We start from the raw sequence: 12,719 nt of genomic DNA, 5'->3' as shown, positions 1-12,719 counted from the left end.
AAGTACATGCCTGAGTAAATGTAGGGAGATGTGAAATTTTTGTAGCAAGGCTACTTTGTACCTACTTTGTAATTCAATCTTTATTTTGCAATCCCTAGTTTGATATTATCAGATTATAATTGAGATTGTACCAATGGCATGTCATTGACCATGGTCTCATGCACTGACCAACCCTATACATGTATGTCTTTTCATATTTCTATTAAATCCAAAGTCCAACTGCTGGCTGAAGGAATGGAGGCCCATTTCTCAGTAGATACTTGGAACCTGTTTCTTTCTCTCAAGTGTGTCCTGGGTGTTTATCACAATCTTGGGTATTGACCAATCAGACCTTAGTTATGACTCACGATTGATTCTTAGTCATTGACCTCAGAAGAAGAAATGCTAAGGCGAGGAAAGCGTAGGATCGTGAAGTCTTTATTGATATCATATCCTCAGCGCCAGCCACTTCAATACTTGTCATGTAAGTCAAATTTAATTCAGAATGAATTTTCTATTTAGAACTGCTCTCAAAACAATAGCTTCATGCTCGCACATGTAGGTCTCATATTATTAAAGCTGATATAGATTTTCTGTGTTTATCCTTATACTGTAGAATATGTTTCTGTTGGATGACAGTCAAGAAGTACTAAGTACTGATATGTGACGTCAAAGGTCCAGACAATTTCAAGGTGTCGGAGCATGGTCAGAGTGTCTGTAATGACAGCTGTTACTGCCAATCTCCAACCATTGAACCAGGTTGTCGTCTCTTAAGGCAGTGCTGCATCAGCCCAAGTTTGCTTTATCTCGGGATTCTAGCCCGATTGGCCCTCTTCGCGATTAATCTTGAGATTCAAGAAACCCCGTCTCCACCATCGCAAGAAGAGTGATTCTTGCTCGAGCGAGGCATCGATGCATTATGGTCCGACGCCATGAATAAATAATCCTGAGTGCGTCTGCACCCGCGAATTAGCGGGATAATTTGTAAAATAGCACGCAAGTTTGCATATAATCCCAAGTTGACTTGGGATTGCAATCTTGAGATTAATCCAGGGAACTAGCGTGATAATTGCGTCTCCATTACAAATATTCTTGAGATTGTTCCTAGGGATAATTTGTCGGATCAGAAATAGCGCGGTAATTTGAAAACTGGGGCTGGTGCAGACGGCCCTACTAAGAATTTCCTGTTCACGCTACATGAACAAACACGAAGATGTGTTTCTTACATTTATCCTCTGTTTTGGTATTCCTACTTGTACATTGTAGTTGTATGTAGTTTAGACAGGCCTCTACAAAAAAAAATCTGTCACTTGCCCTGTTGGGCAAGTGATGAAAAAATTTGCTTGCCCAATAGAAAAAACTGCTTGCCCAATGTCTTTTATAATTTTTTTCATTATGAGTTTATGACGGCACTACTCTTATTTTTAATGGTCATACAAAATAACAATTGAGAATCATGTACAGTATAAAAGAACACACATTCAAACCAAATGAATATGAGCATTGAACAAATAGCATCTGATTATTAGAAAGCAATTTACCCTTTGTGTACATACTTTATGCAGCTAGCATAATTACTGCTACTACCGGTATATACTGTACATGTATAAGGTGATCTTTTCCTATCCCTTTTATTTCCCTTTTTACAAACATCCTGAAAACAAGTTTGTATACCAAGGGAAAATACAGGGAGTCAGTCAATGTGACAAGTTCTTTTTCATTAATATTTCATTTGGGAAAATTGGCCCAAACCAGACCAGGCTTTTGGGGGGGGTTTTACATACATGTACATGTACTGTATATGGGGATCTCAAGGGGGGGGGGGTGTTCAACCCCCTTCCCTCCCCTTGAGATCTTGAATGCCAATTGCTAGAATGCTGTGAAATTGGCATGATGATAGTGTAGGATGTTATATCTGCATTCATTATACAAGGTTGTATGGTTTATTTTTTGAAAATTATCATATTTTTTTAATATAAATTAATTATGTTAATTTATGCATAAATCATACTTTTTGCTCTAATTCACTAAAAGAATATCTTAGAATGCTAATTTTGGTGTTAACATTCTTTATACCATTGCTAACATTCTTTATACCATTGCTAACAATTACAAATGAAAACAATCCTGGTTTGAAAATGAATTTTTTAATGCATTTTATTGTTTCATGAATTTCTTATTTATTTCTTCGTATTTTATCCTTTTGTTTTTCTTTAGTATTTTTTTACCAAATTTATAGCAGAACCTTTTTTAGGCATGATTATGCTATTTAAAATTCAATTAGATTTAGCTGTCGAAAGTAAAAGCAATCGAAAGTAAAAGCAATCATATCTTTATGAAAAACATGATAAAACTCAATTTAAATTGACTTTGTACACAAAATCACATTTTTGAGCCATTTTGGGTTTGACATGCACTTTAATACATAATGATGAATAATTTTCCAACCACATACCCTGGCATCATTAATTTGGTCTCAAAAGATGTGCAAGACTTCAAAGTAAAAAGTCAGCAAGCAGAGCGGTTGACAATTTTCGGGCAGCAGAATGGTGACCAAAAATGTCGAGGGGGGGGGGTTGATTCGATCCCACCCTGGCGGGTTTTAGGGTAAAACTCAAACAATTCTTGAAACAGCAAAGCATCCTACATATAAACCACTTTACATTGTACCCATGACCCATAGATCAATCCGATTTCTACTGTACCCTTTAAAATTGTTAGAAGGTGGAATAATTGATTATATTTCACTTCTTAAAGAACTCGTTTGCAAGTCTACTGTTAAAATATGGGTGTGTCATTCAGCTTTATGGATTTCTTTTTTAAGCCATTAAGATTTTGATTGACAACTGCAAGATATGATCTGATACATATTGACCAATCCTTAGTAGGTCGTTATAAATACATTTAGCATTGGTCAATTTGAACAAGATGTGAATCATATCTCTTTTTCATCTGATTGTATACTGTATGATGAAAGTACAAGTCCACCTCAGCAAAATATGCATATATGAATGATAAGTTTAATGAGCAGGAAAAAAATATTTTATATATATATATTGTACAATTTAAGACATAATTCAATTCAATTCATTTATTTCCATATTCAAATCAAACAGTATAAAAAAAAACATAATAATTTGGATACTTATCAGGGATATAATTATTTTGTGAAGATAAGCAAAAATTTTGGAACATAATATCTTATACCACATATTGATGACATTTTCAGCATTATGCTGTTTGATTTTTCTCTATCTGAAACAATGTTTTAATAATTTCTCCCTGAACATGTGGAGTTACCATTGTTAATATTGCAGGACATCGTGATCCTGCAAATTTCATATACGACCAAAGAAACAAGTGAGGGAGTACAGCATTTTAAAATATCATTAACTCTCTCCTTGGCATACAGTATATAAACCGTTTTTCCGGAAAAAAATGAAAAAAAATATAATGCTATAACTTTCTTTAATATTTTTGTTTGGGTAGACTCACCCTTTAGTTAGAGTAAAAATATACATGTACAAATATAGGCCGATGACGTGTAAGATCATATCGCAAGCTCAAAGAGAGACCAGTTGCCCCTGCAGTATTCTCATAATTTGTTTTTCTGCGTGAAAATCTCATCATTTTGATTAGGGATTGGGTGGTTTTCACAAATCTAGGTGCCCCACCATTACAGTTGTTTTGTAGATCCTTGATTTGGCTATTTAAGATTAAATCAGAAAATCAGTGCTAAAGAGCATTTGTTGTTGTTCTTCTTTTGTAGATTTGTACACTACATGTCACTGCTCTCTCTCTCTCTGTACCCTTTAAAACTCAGTTTTATTTTGATGCGTTCAAAATTGTGTGGTTTCTGTGGCTGATTTCTGTTGTCATTTCTTCTGTGTATTAATTGGAGCTGTCAAGATGTGGGTGCGTTTATACTGAATTTTCCATGGATCATTCCCTGCTGGAAAACACACAGTATCTCACAGTATGACCACAGCGTGTTCTCAAAGTGGACTATGCGAAAATATTATTCACACTGTTAAATGCTTATATTCAACAGTTTAAAATATTTTCACTCGATAGACACCTCGACAGTGGGACTGTTCACAGCATGCTCACATGGTTGACTATGTGAATGTGTGATTCACGCTGTGTGGGTGTGTTTATACTGAATTTTCCATGGCAGACTGATCATTCCCTGCTGGAAAACACACAGTATCTCACAGTATGACCACAGTATGACCACAGCGTGTTCTCAAAGTGGACTATGTGAAAATATTATTCACACTGTTAAAGGCTTATATTCAACAGTGTGAAGATATTTTCACTCTATGGACACCTCGACAGTGGGACTGTTCACAGCATGCTCACATGTATGGTCGACTATGTGAATGTGTGATTCACGCTGTTGAAATGCGCAAATTTAACAGTGTGAAGGTGGTTTCGCAGTGTGAACACACGGTGCCACACACTGTGGGACATTGTGTTCTTTCCAGTGGGGCTTTGAAACACAAATCAGGGGCCCGTTCCATATAGGACTTGCAAATGCTGTAACTTTGCCATTATTGCAACTACCATGGAAACATTGATTATGATTGGCTGCTGAGCCCTGTTACCATGGTAGTTGCCATTATGGCAAAGTTACAACAGTTGTAAGTCCTTTATGAAATGGATCCCTGGTAGATCACAGCACAGTAAAAAGGGATTGCTGCTTTTTACTATCTTCATAGAGCGGTCTACTACATGTATGTGCAAAGATTTGAGATGGCCCACATTGTGTATCCATTGATGGCTGGTCTGCAAACGGTTGAGTGAAGTTTCATAAATATTTTGTGATTTTCATATTTTTAATGTTATCTTTTTATACTTACTCCCCAGATAAAATAGGTCGGTCTTTAGAAGCAAGTTTCAAAACTTGCTTTTGTGCATTCTCCGCACTTTGACGTTCTCCATTGGTGCTTCAAATAAAAGAATAACATATAATCGCATTTCAAAATTTCTACATGTTTTCTGGTTTTTAATAGAAAAAAATAATGTATGGTGGTCGTGAAGGGAGTGTATTATGAATATCGTATCCAGTAATAATGATTCAACAACAGTAGGGCTATGAGGAATTTGATTAAGTTCATATAAAGTGATTTGTGATTTCTCATTGAGGTTGTCAGTATAATGAATCGGAGATATTCATGTTTTTGTGCATAATACACAGATATCAGGATATATCAGCTAGTAAGGTTTCTGAACTTCCTGTGGCCAATTTTTTTCTTACACTGTATGTCCTGTTATTCATTTATACCTCGGTCACATTTGCTCTACGGCGGCCATACACTGTTTTATTCATTTTTATTCAAACCACCTATGTAGCTGGTACAAACAAAAATGTTGAAACGGCTGTTTTCGACTTGCCATACGGCCGCAGTAGAGCAAATGTGACCAAGGTATTAGTTTCACCACTGGCTGCTCGGCACTTATTCCCATGTACATGCATTTCCTCATGAATTGAATATCTCAACTTTGAACCAGTATTTTGACAATGATGACTGGTAAAATATTGATGCCTGGATTCATATTTGTTAACATGTAAAATTGAAATTTAATGTACATACATGTATGTTAATACTCATTTGTGTTTTTCCTTCATATTTTTATTAATGTTTTTATGAGTAAGAAATGTATGTTAATACTCATTTGTGTTTTTCCTTCATATTTTTATTAATGTTTTTATGAGTAAAGAATGTATTTTAAATGGGATGTTCTACATTTTTATTGTCTCACCTGCATAGCAGAGTGAGACTATAGGCGCCGCTTTTCCGACGGCGGCGGCGACGGTGGCGGCGGCGGCGGCGTCAACACCAAATCTTAACCTGAGGTTAAGTTTTTGAAATGACAGCATAACTTAGAAAGTATATGGACCTAGTTCATGAAACTTGGCCATAAGGTTAATCAAGTATTACTGAACATCCTGCCTGAGTTTCATGTCACATGACCAAGGTCAAAGGTCATTTAGGGTCAATGAACTTAGACCATGTTGGGGGAATCAACATCAAAATCTTAACCTAAGGTTAAGTTTTTGAAATGTCATCATAACTTAGAAAATATATGGACCTAGTTCATGAAACTTATACATAAGGTTAATCAAGTATCACTGAACATCCTGCATGAGTTTCACATCACATGACCAAGGTCAAAGGTCATTTAGGGTCAATGAACTTTGGCCGAATTGGGGGTATCTGTTGAATAACCATCATAACTTTGAAAGTTTATGGATCTGTTTCATGAAACTTGGACATAATAGTAATCAAGTATTACTGAACATCCTGTGCAAGTTTCAGGTCACATGATCAAGGTCAAAGGTCATTTAGGGTCAATGAACTTTGGCCAAATTGGGGTATTTGTTGAATTACAGCCATAAATTTGAAAGTGTGTTGGTCTAGTTCATAAAACTTGGACATAATAGTAATCAAGTATCACTGAACATCCTGTGCGAGTTTCAGGTCACATGATCAAGGTCAAAGGTCATGTAAGGTCAAAGAACTTTGGCCACGTTGGGGGTATTTGTTGAATTGCCATCATATCTCTATAAGTGTATTGGTCTAGTTCATAAAACGTGGAAATAAGAGTAACCAAGTATCACTGAACATCCTGTGCGAGTTATAGTAGTTTTCAAAATCAGCACTGCTGCTATATTGAATCGCGTGATGCAGGTGAGACGGCCAGAGGCATTCCACTTGTTTCAAAATAATTTACTACTTGAAGGTAAATGTACAATACTAGCAAAAAAATCAGTTGCATGCATGTACATGTACATCATAAATGTAACAGCTTCTTTTGTTAGGTGTGAATGAACTCGACATATCGACAAGCAAGTTGAAGATAAAAAGAACACACTGTACTGTACTTGTCAAAATGTCTAGTTTGTGTGGTTCCTTTTCAGGACCAACACTTGTCCCAAAAAAGAATGCATGATATACTGTGAAGCCTCTACATGTACACTGACAAAGGAGCATTTACATGTATAATTCCTTTAATTTGTATTGTGCTTCTTCTATCATCTTAACTGTTCTAAACTTTCTGTTTCTCATTTTTTTTCCCTTTACAGATGTCTTGACAGCCAGGACCTTGTACATGTAGCAGCTTGCTGATCACCACCTGCAGCCCTGCCAGACTGTCACAATGGTTCGGCTTGGGGCATCCAAGAAGACCATCGCCGCTCTCCTCTGCATCTCCACCGTCTTTGTCATCTTCATCCTCAACTCCCAGCTGAACTCCTCGACTCGCCGGCGTATCCGCTACGAGACCCGCCACACCCTCAGCGTCCCTCTCACCCTCAACCTGTCCAAGAATGTCACCATCCTGCGGCTCCCGGATGCCAACAACCGCATCCATCGGTATAAGCTGGAACGCATCGATGAAGAAGAGGAGGAGGAGGAGGATTATTGGAGAGATGAGGAGGAAGAGGAGAAGGAGATGAGGAATTTGAGAGAAGGTGCAGCAGAGGAGCAATTTGAGATACGAGCAGATGAAGCAAAGAAGAATTCGGAAGATGGATTGAAAGTGAAGGAAATGCCAAACCAAACAGTGGACAGAGAACCTCAAGTAAATAGACCACCCCAAACGAATTCCAAGGACATGCAATTTAAGCACCAGGCATTAAACATTAGCAAAGAGGGGAATTACCTGTTGCAGGTATCGGATCCAAGATATGGTCGCATGATAGGCAAGGTTTTATCTAAACTACCTAAAGATGTCCGCAAAGACATGACAATGAATATAAGAATGGTGGAATCAAGAACCAGGATGGACTTTATGAAACTACCAACTAATAAGCAGTGGGAGGTCATTCTCAGAGTATATGCATCCAAGGGCTACAAGCAAAGGTTTCCTGATGTCATCAATATTGGGGTGAAGAAAAGTGGAACCAATGCACTAGGTTTCTTCTTCCCTCAGCACCCACAGATTGTTCATTCCATCGGCAACGAGGTCCACTACTTTGATTGGATGTATGAAAAAGGCTTGTCCTATTATAAATCCAGAATGGGCTTTGCAAAACCTAGTATGCTCGCTTTCGAGAAAACTCCACGTTATTTTGTGACTGCTCTAGCTCCAAAGCGAATCCTAGCCGATTTACCTACCAAACCAAAATTTATATTGTGCGTAAGAGATCCTATATCCAGACTTATATCAGACTTTAGGCATGAATCTGAATTGAAACTAAGGAGAGAGTTTAAGAGTAATAGGTTAAAGTATGCCTCAAGGACGGGCCAGTTTGAAGGTGAGCGGTTGAAACGAGAGATCCTTGACAAGTTTGGTCACGTCAATGGATCAAACGAGATGGTGGACACCAGTGTGTTTGTCAAACACTACAAGAACTGGCTGCAGTATTTCCCTCCAGAGAGGATCCTCGTCATTGATCAGGTGAAGATGGAGAAAGACGTCTATGCCGAGATGAAACGGCTTGAAGAGTTCCTTGAGCTGGAACCTTTCTTCAGTCCATCCATGTTTTACTTTGACCCCGCCAAGAACGGGATCTGCATGCGGGAAGGGCATCTCCCCAATAGGAACTGCCCTGCTAAGAGTACCCCCAGTGTTCTTCCCAAAGCCATCATCGATCCCGAAACGTTGGCCAAATTGAAAGAGTTCTACCGTCCATTTAACCAAGAGTTCTCACAATTAACAGGAATGTCCTTTTCTTGGGCAAACTAGTCTGGATGGTGTCCATAGAAACTAATACATTTTGAGTACATTGCCCAAGACAATTGGACATGTGGTCTTTTTTTAATCTTCTATTTTTTTTGCCTAATTCCACCCAAGATGTACTGAATCAGTTCAGGTTGGCACACTGGCTAGTGATCTGTATATATAGGAAAGCCAGACTGTCTCCTTACAGCCAATAATTATAGATGATAGTTGATCTCATATTGAGTATCACAAGTTGTTGATCTCATATTGAGCATCACAAGTTTCATGTAGAAACTGTGGACTAATTTGAAAAATTATTCAAGAAGTGTATATTTTATTGGACATAAAGAAAAAACTCCACCATATAGACTTTATATTATACATGTAGGTGTTTCAATGGATTGGACTAAAATTGGTGTAAATGGAAAATAATGTGCTCCGTACATTTACATGTATCTCTGCATGCCTTCAAAATGAACAATTATTGAAGATTTTCTCAAACTATCTCTCTTTAGAAGTCAATAATATAGTACTTTTTAAACAAAATGATTCACCAATGTAGGTATCTGAAAATGGATTTGTTTTAGATATTTGTGAGGGAAGGAGCATGGAAAGCCAGATATTGGACGAGCACTTTAAACATGGTGTGATTGTATTTGAGATGATTCTGGGTGTGACTGTTTTTCTTGTCAATTCTCTTAGATGTGTAAATTCAGTACTATGGCATTTGACCTAGGTGTAGATTTAGCTTTAAATATCAATTAAACATTTTCATAGTATTATTCATTTTCTTGAAATATGTCCATATTTTAGACCATTGTTGTGACATCCGTATGCTCTCTCTTTTCATATCCACACAACTTTTTTAATATAATGAGTAGACAAGCATATACATGCAGATGTAACAACCTTAAAATAATTATTAGCTTTGAGTTTTTGTTTTTGGTGATTAAAGAATCTGCAAAGTACTTGTTTTGTTTTCACAACTGCAGCAGACTGGCCCAGACATTATTCCCATAGATAATCGCATTGATTCGTGGGGCAGAGTGACAATCACCTGTCATGAATGTCTTTACAGTAGTCCTTTTTAGAGGAAGTTCACCCTGAGGATAAGATAAGTTGATTTTATTTAAAGCAGAAAAATTAGAGATGAATATTGGTGAAAGTTTGATGAAAATCAAATTTTCAATGTTTTTAATTTGTGACATCATATGCAGCTCCTCCATTCCATATACCATGTAATATAAATTCCTTAAATTCTCAATTTTGGGGACACGGTGAATGAAGATATGTTTCTTGTAGAAGGGGTATGAAATTATATATCTAAAGGAAAAATAACACCTTCAATATTTTCAAAAAATTGCATTTTTCAGTATTTATATCACATGATACAGTATATGGAGGATCTACTCATCTGTGACGTCACAAAATAAAAATTTAAAAATTACTAACTTGTTATTTGATGGATTTTTATCAAATCTTCGTCAATATTTCTGTCTTGTTTTTTGATCTGCTTATTGTTAAAACTAAATTATGGTCAGGGTGAACTTCCCCTTAAATTAAAAAATGCCTTAGGTAATCTGCAGAACATTTATGTACATTGCCAAGGCACAGGACATGTGACCAAACATTACTGTCTCTTGTTCTGCCATCAACCATTATGAAAACTGGCAAATGTCAGTGGTATGTGGCATGATGTGAAGAACATGTAGACTGCATTATCAACTGAATTTAATGAATAAATAAATATGAATCAAGCCTTGGTGCTGTACATATACATTTCCCACCTCTTATGAACACTCACCACATAGCGCAGCAAATCATTGCTTTATTTTCAGGTGCGGTAGGCGATGATTTCAAAGTATAATGTCGGACAATGAATAGTTATATTTTGATATCAACTTTGTATATAAACACATGTACATACATCATGAAGAATGTGGGTTTGATGTGTCTATAGAGTAGACACTCCTACTTGAACATTGTTTGTGTATATTTATATAGTGCTAAATATATTTTATTTACATGTAGAGTTGTTTTACTCTAGAGTGTGCAAAAAAAAATTGTTTTAACATCAGACAGAAGAACTTATACTAAGCGGTGATTATAATGTACTTTTACATCTGTCCATGTAAATAATGTAGTTGTAAGGTTTCAGTAAGGTTTTAATCTCTTTCTCAACCACAACTGATTTTGTTAAAACATTAATTTGTGCTCTGAAATAATGACACAACTTACTACCTTGGTCATTGCCGATTTTTCATCAGTTCTTTTGTTGCGACTTGCGACGGATGAACAATACAGTATTTTTTAAGCTGAATGCATTGTAGTATATATAAGACTCCTCAAATAAAGTAATAAAAGTGCATTGCATTCATCAATACAGGGGCAATTCAAATTTCTGTAGGAATTGCTTGGTATGAACAAAAAGTTTCTTCCTTCATAAATTTCCTTGCTTGCTTGTTATTTCAGCCCCTGCCAACAGAGTAGAGACTGTAGTGTTTTTTTTAACCATTTCAACGGGGGGGGGGGGGGGGGGGGGGGTGGTATGTTGGGTAACATACTATTAAACATAGCTTGCACAAATTGATACAGTGACAAGCAATACAGTTTTTACCATCTGTTCCTTGTTTTGTCAAACACATCAATAAATCAATCCTCACTCATAAGAGCTAATGAGATGGCAATTTTATTTGTCAAGTTCAAATTTGCTTAGAATTCTAGCTATTAGATTGTCATTGATCAAATATTTTATGAAACTGGGCTCATTTTGGGAGGGAATGTACCTTGGAATTTAGCCATTTATTTTGGCAAAAATGACACCACCTATTAGGGCATTAATTATTTGTAGTTATATAATCATTTATCCATGAAAATGGGAGTACCATTGAATGTTTATAAAAGTAAAGGTACATCATGAAAATTGTGTGTAAATGTCAGATGAAGTGTAGGTTTCTTGCCAATGTTTTGTGCAGTATTTTTTTTCTCGTAGTGCACTCCTTGTATGTGTGGTACATGTATTTGCTTAAGGGCTGAAGTTGTGTATCTGTCTTTGTTTGTAGAACAAACTTGTATTTTTGTTTAGCTTTAGTGTACAATCTTTTACAGGAGAAAATAGTAGATACATATCGTATGCATCACTAGAATTTTCATCAATATTGACAATAGTCAAAGCCCACTGTGTAAGATTGTAATTGAATCCGCAGCAGTTCATTCAGATTTGGGAACGTTGCACGTGATTTGCAAACAATTGCAAATATCAATCGCAATACTGATTTTAAACTATAGAAAATTAATTATACTAACTAATAGGTGCAAACATTAATTGGGACGATCATGACCCTCACCCTGAATTATTGACAAATGTCAAGATTATCGGCAAAATGAAGGAAAACATGACATTTGAAACAGAAGATCTCCTATTCTCATGATTCGAGCCCAGCCATGTCAGTGGCACCTTACTCCGCTGGTACCCAGCCTGACCTGTCTGATGGAAGTAAAGTTCAACAGTAACTTTAATACGCATAGTCGGTATACGACTCGCCATGTATCCTTATAAGGGTAGTACATTTTGGTCATGTTTTTATGCTAAAACCTTATAAATGAAAGCCAATCGTTGACAAAATTATAAACTGAAGTTAACTGTATCTCTAAAATGACATAATATTTACAGGTCACCTCATATCTAAAACCTTTGCTTTTCGAATCACGACTTGAAGCCGGTATTCCGACTTTTCTGGTTCAAAGGGTTAAAACTTTTGAGAGATTCTGAGACCCTTTCACTGATTTTCATTTCATTACAAGCTTCGTGCAGTGCCATTTCACTCTGCATCAGACTGATGTAAAATGTAATTTACAATGCACATATTGGCATACACCTATTGTTACAATGCTGCAGGGTTTGTGTCAGAAAAATACAAGGAATGATTCTTCGTCGTAATATAAAACAAAGATAATCCATCACTGTTCTGCATCCTCCACTGTGATTTCAATTCTGGAGTATTCACAATAGGTGTATTCGCAATAGGCTTATTGAGACTGGCTCGAAGATTGTGAGTTCCAGGTATTTC

The 12,719-nt window shown here is 36.5% G+C and overlaps 1 protein-coding gene across 1 annotated transcript in view; it reads left to right on the top strand.

Moving 5' to 3' along the window:
• Positions 1–11,086, top strand: part of LOC129269154 (heparan sulfate glucosamine 3-O-sulfotransferase 1-like) — a 39,511-nt gene extending 28,425 nt beyond the window's left edge. The window contains exon 2 of the mRNA XM_064105404.1: positions 7,070–11,086. Within this exon, the coding sequence (XP_063961474.1) occupies positions 7,144–8,673 (1,530 nt within the window). The 5' untranslated portion in view covers positions 7,070–7,143 and the 3' untranslated portion in view covers positions 8,674–11,086. The remainder of the gene's footprint in view (positions 1–7,069) is intronic.
• The last annotated feature ends 1,633 nt before the right edge of the window (positions 11,087–12,719 follow it).

This window comes from Lytechinus pictus, chromosome 10 (assembly GCF_037042905.1).
Source record: "Lytechinus pictus isolate F3 Inbred chromosome 10, Lp3.0, whole genome shotgun sequence".
Lineage (NCBI taxonomy): Eukaryota > Metazoa > Echinodermata > Echinoidea > Temnopleuroida > Toxopneustidae > Lytechinus > Lytechinus pictus.
Note: the sequence above shows the minus strand (reverse complement) of the source record. Positions and strands in the feature narration are given on the sequence as shown.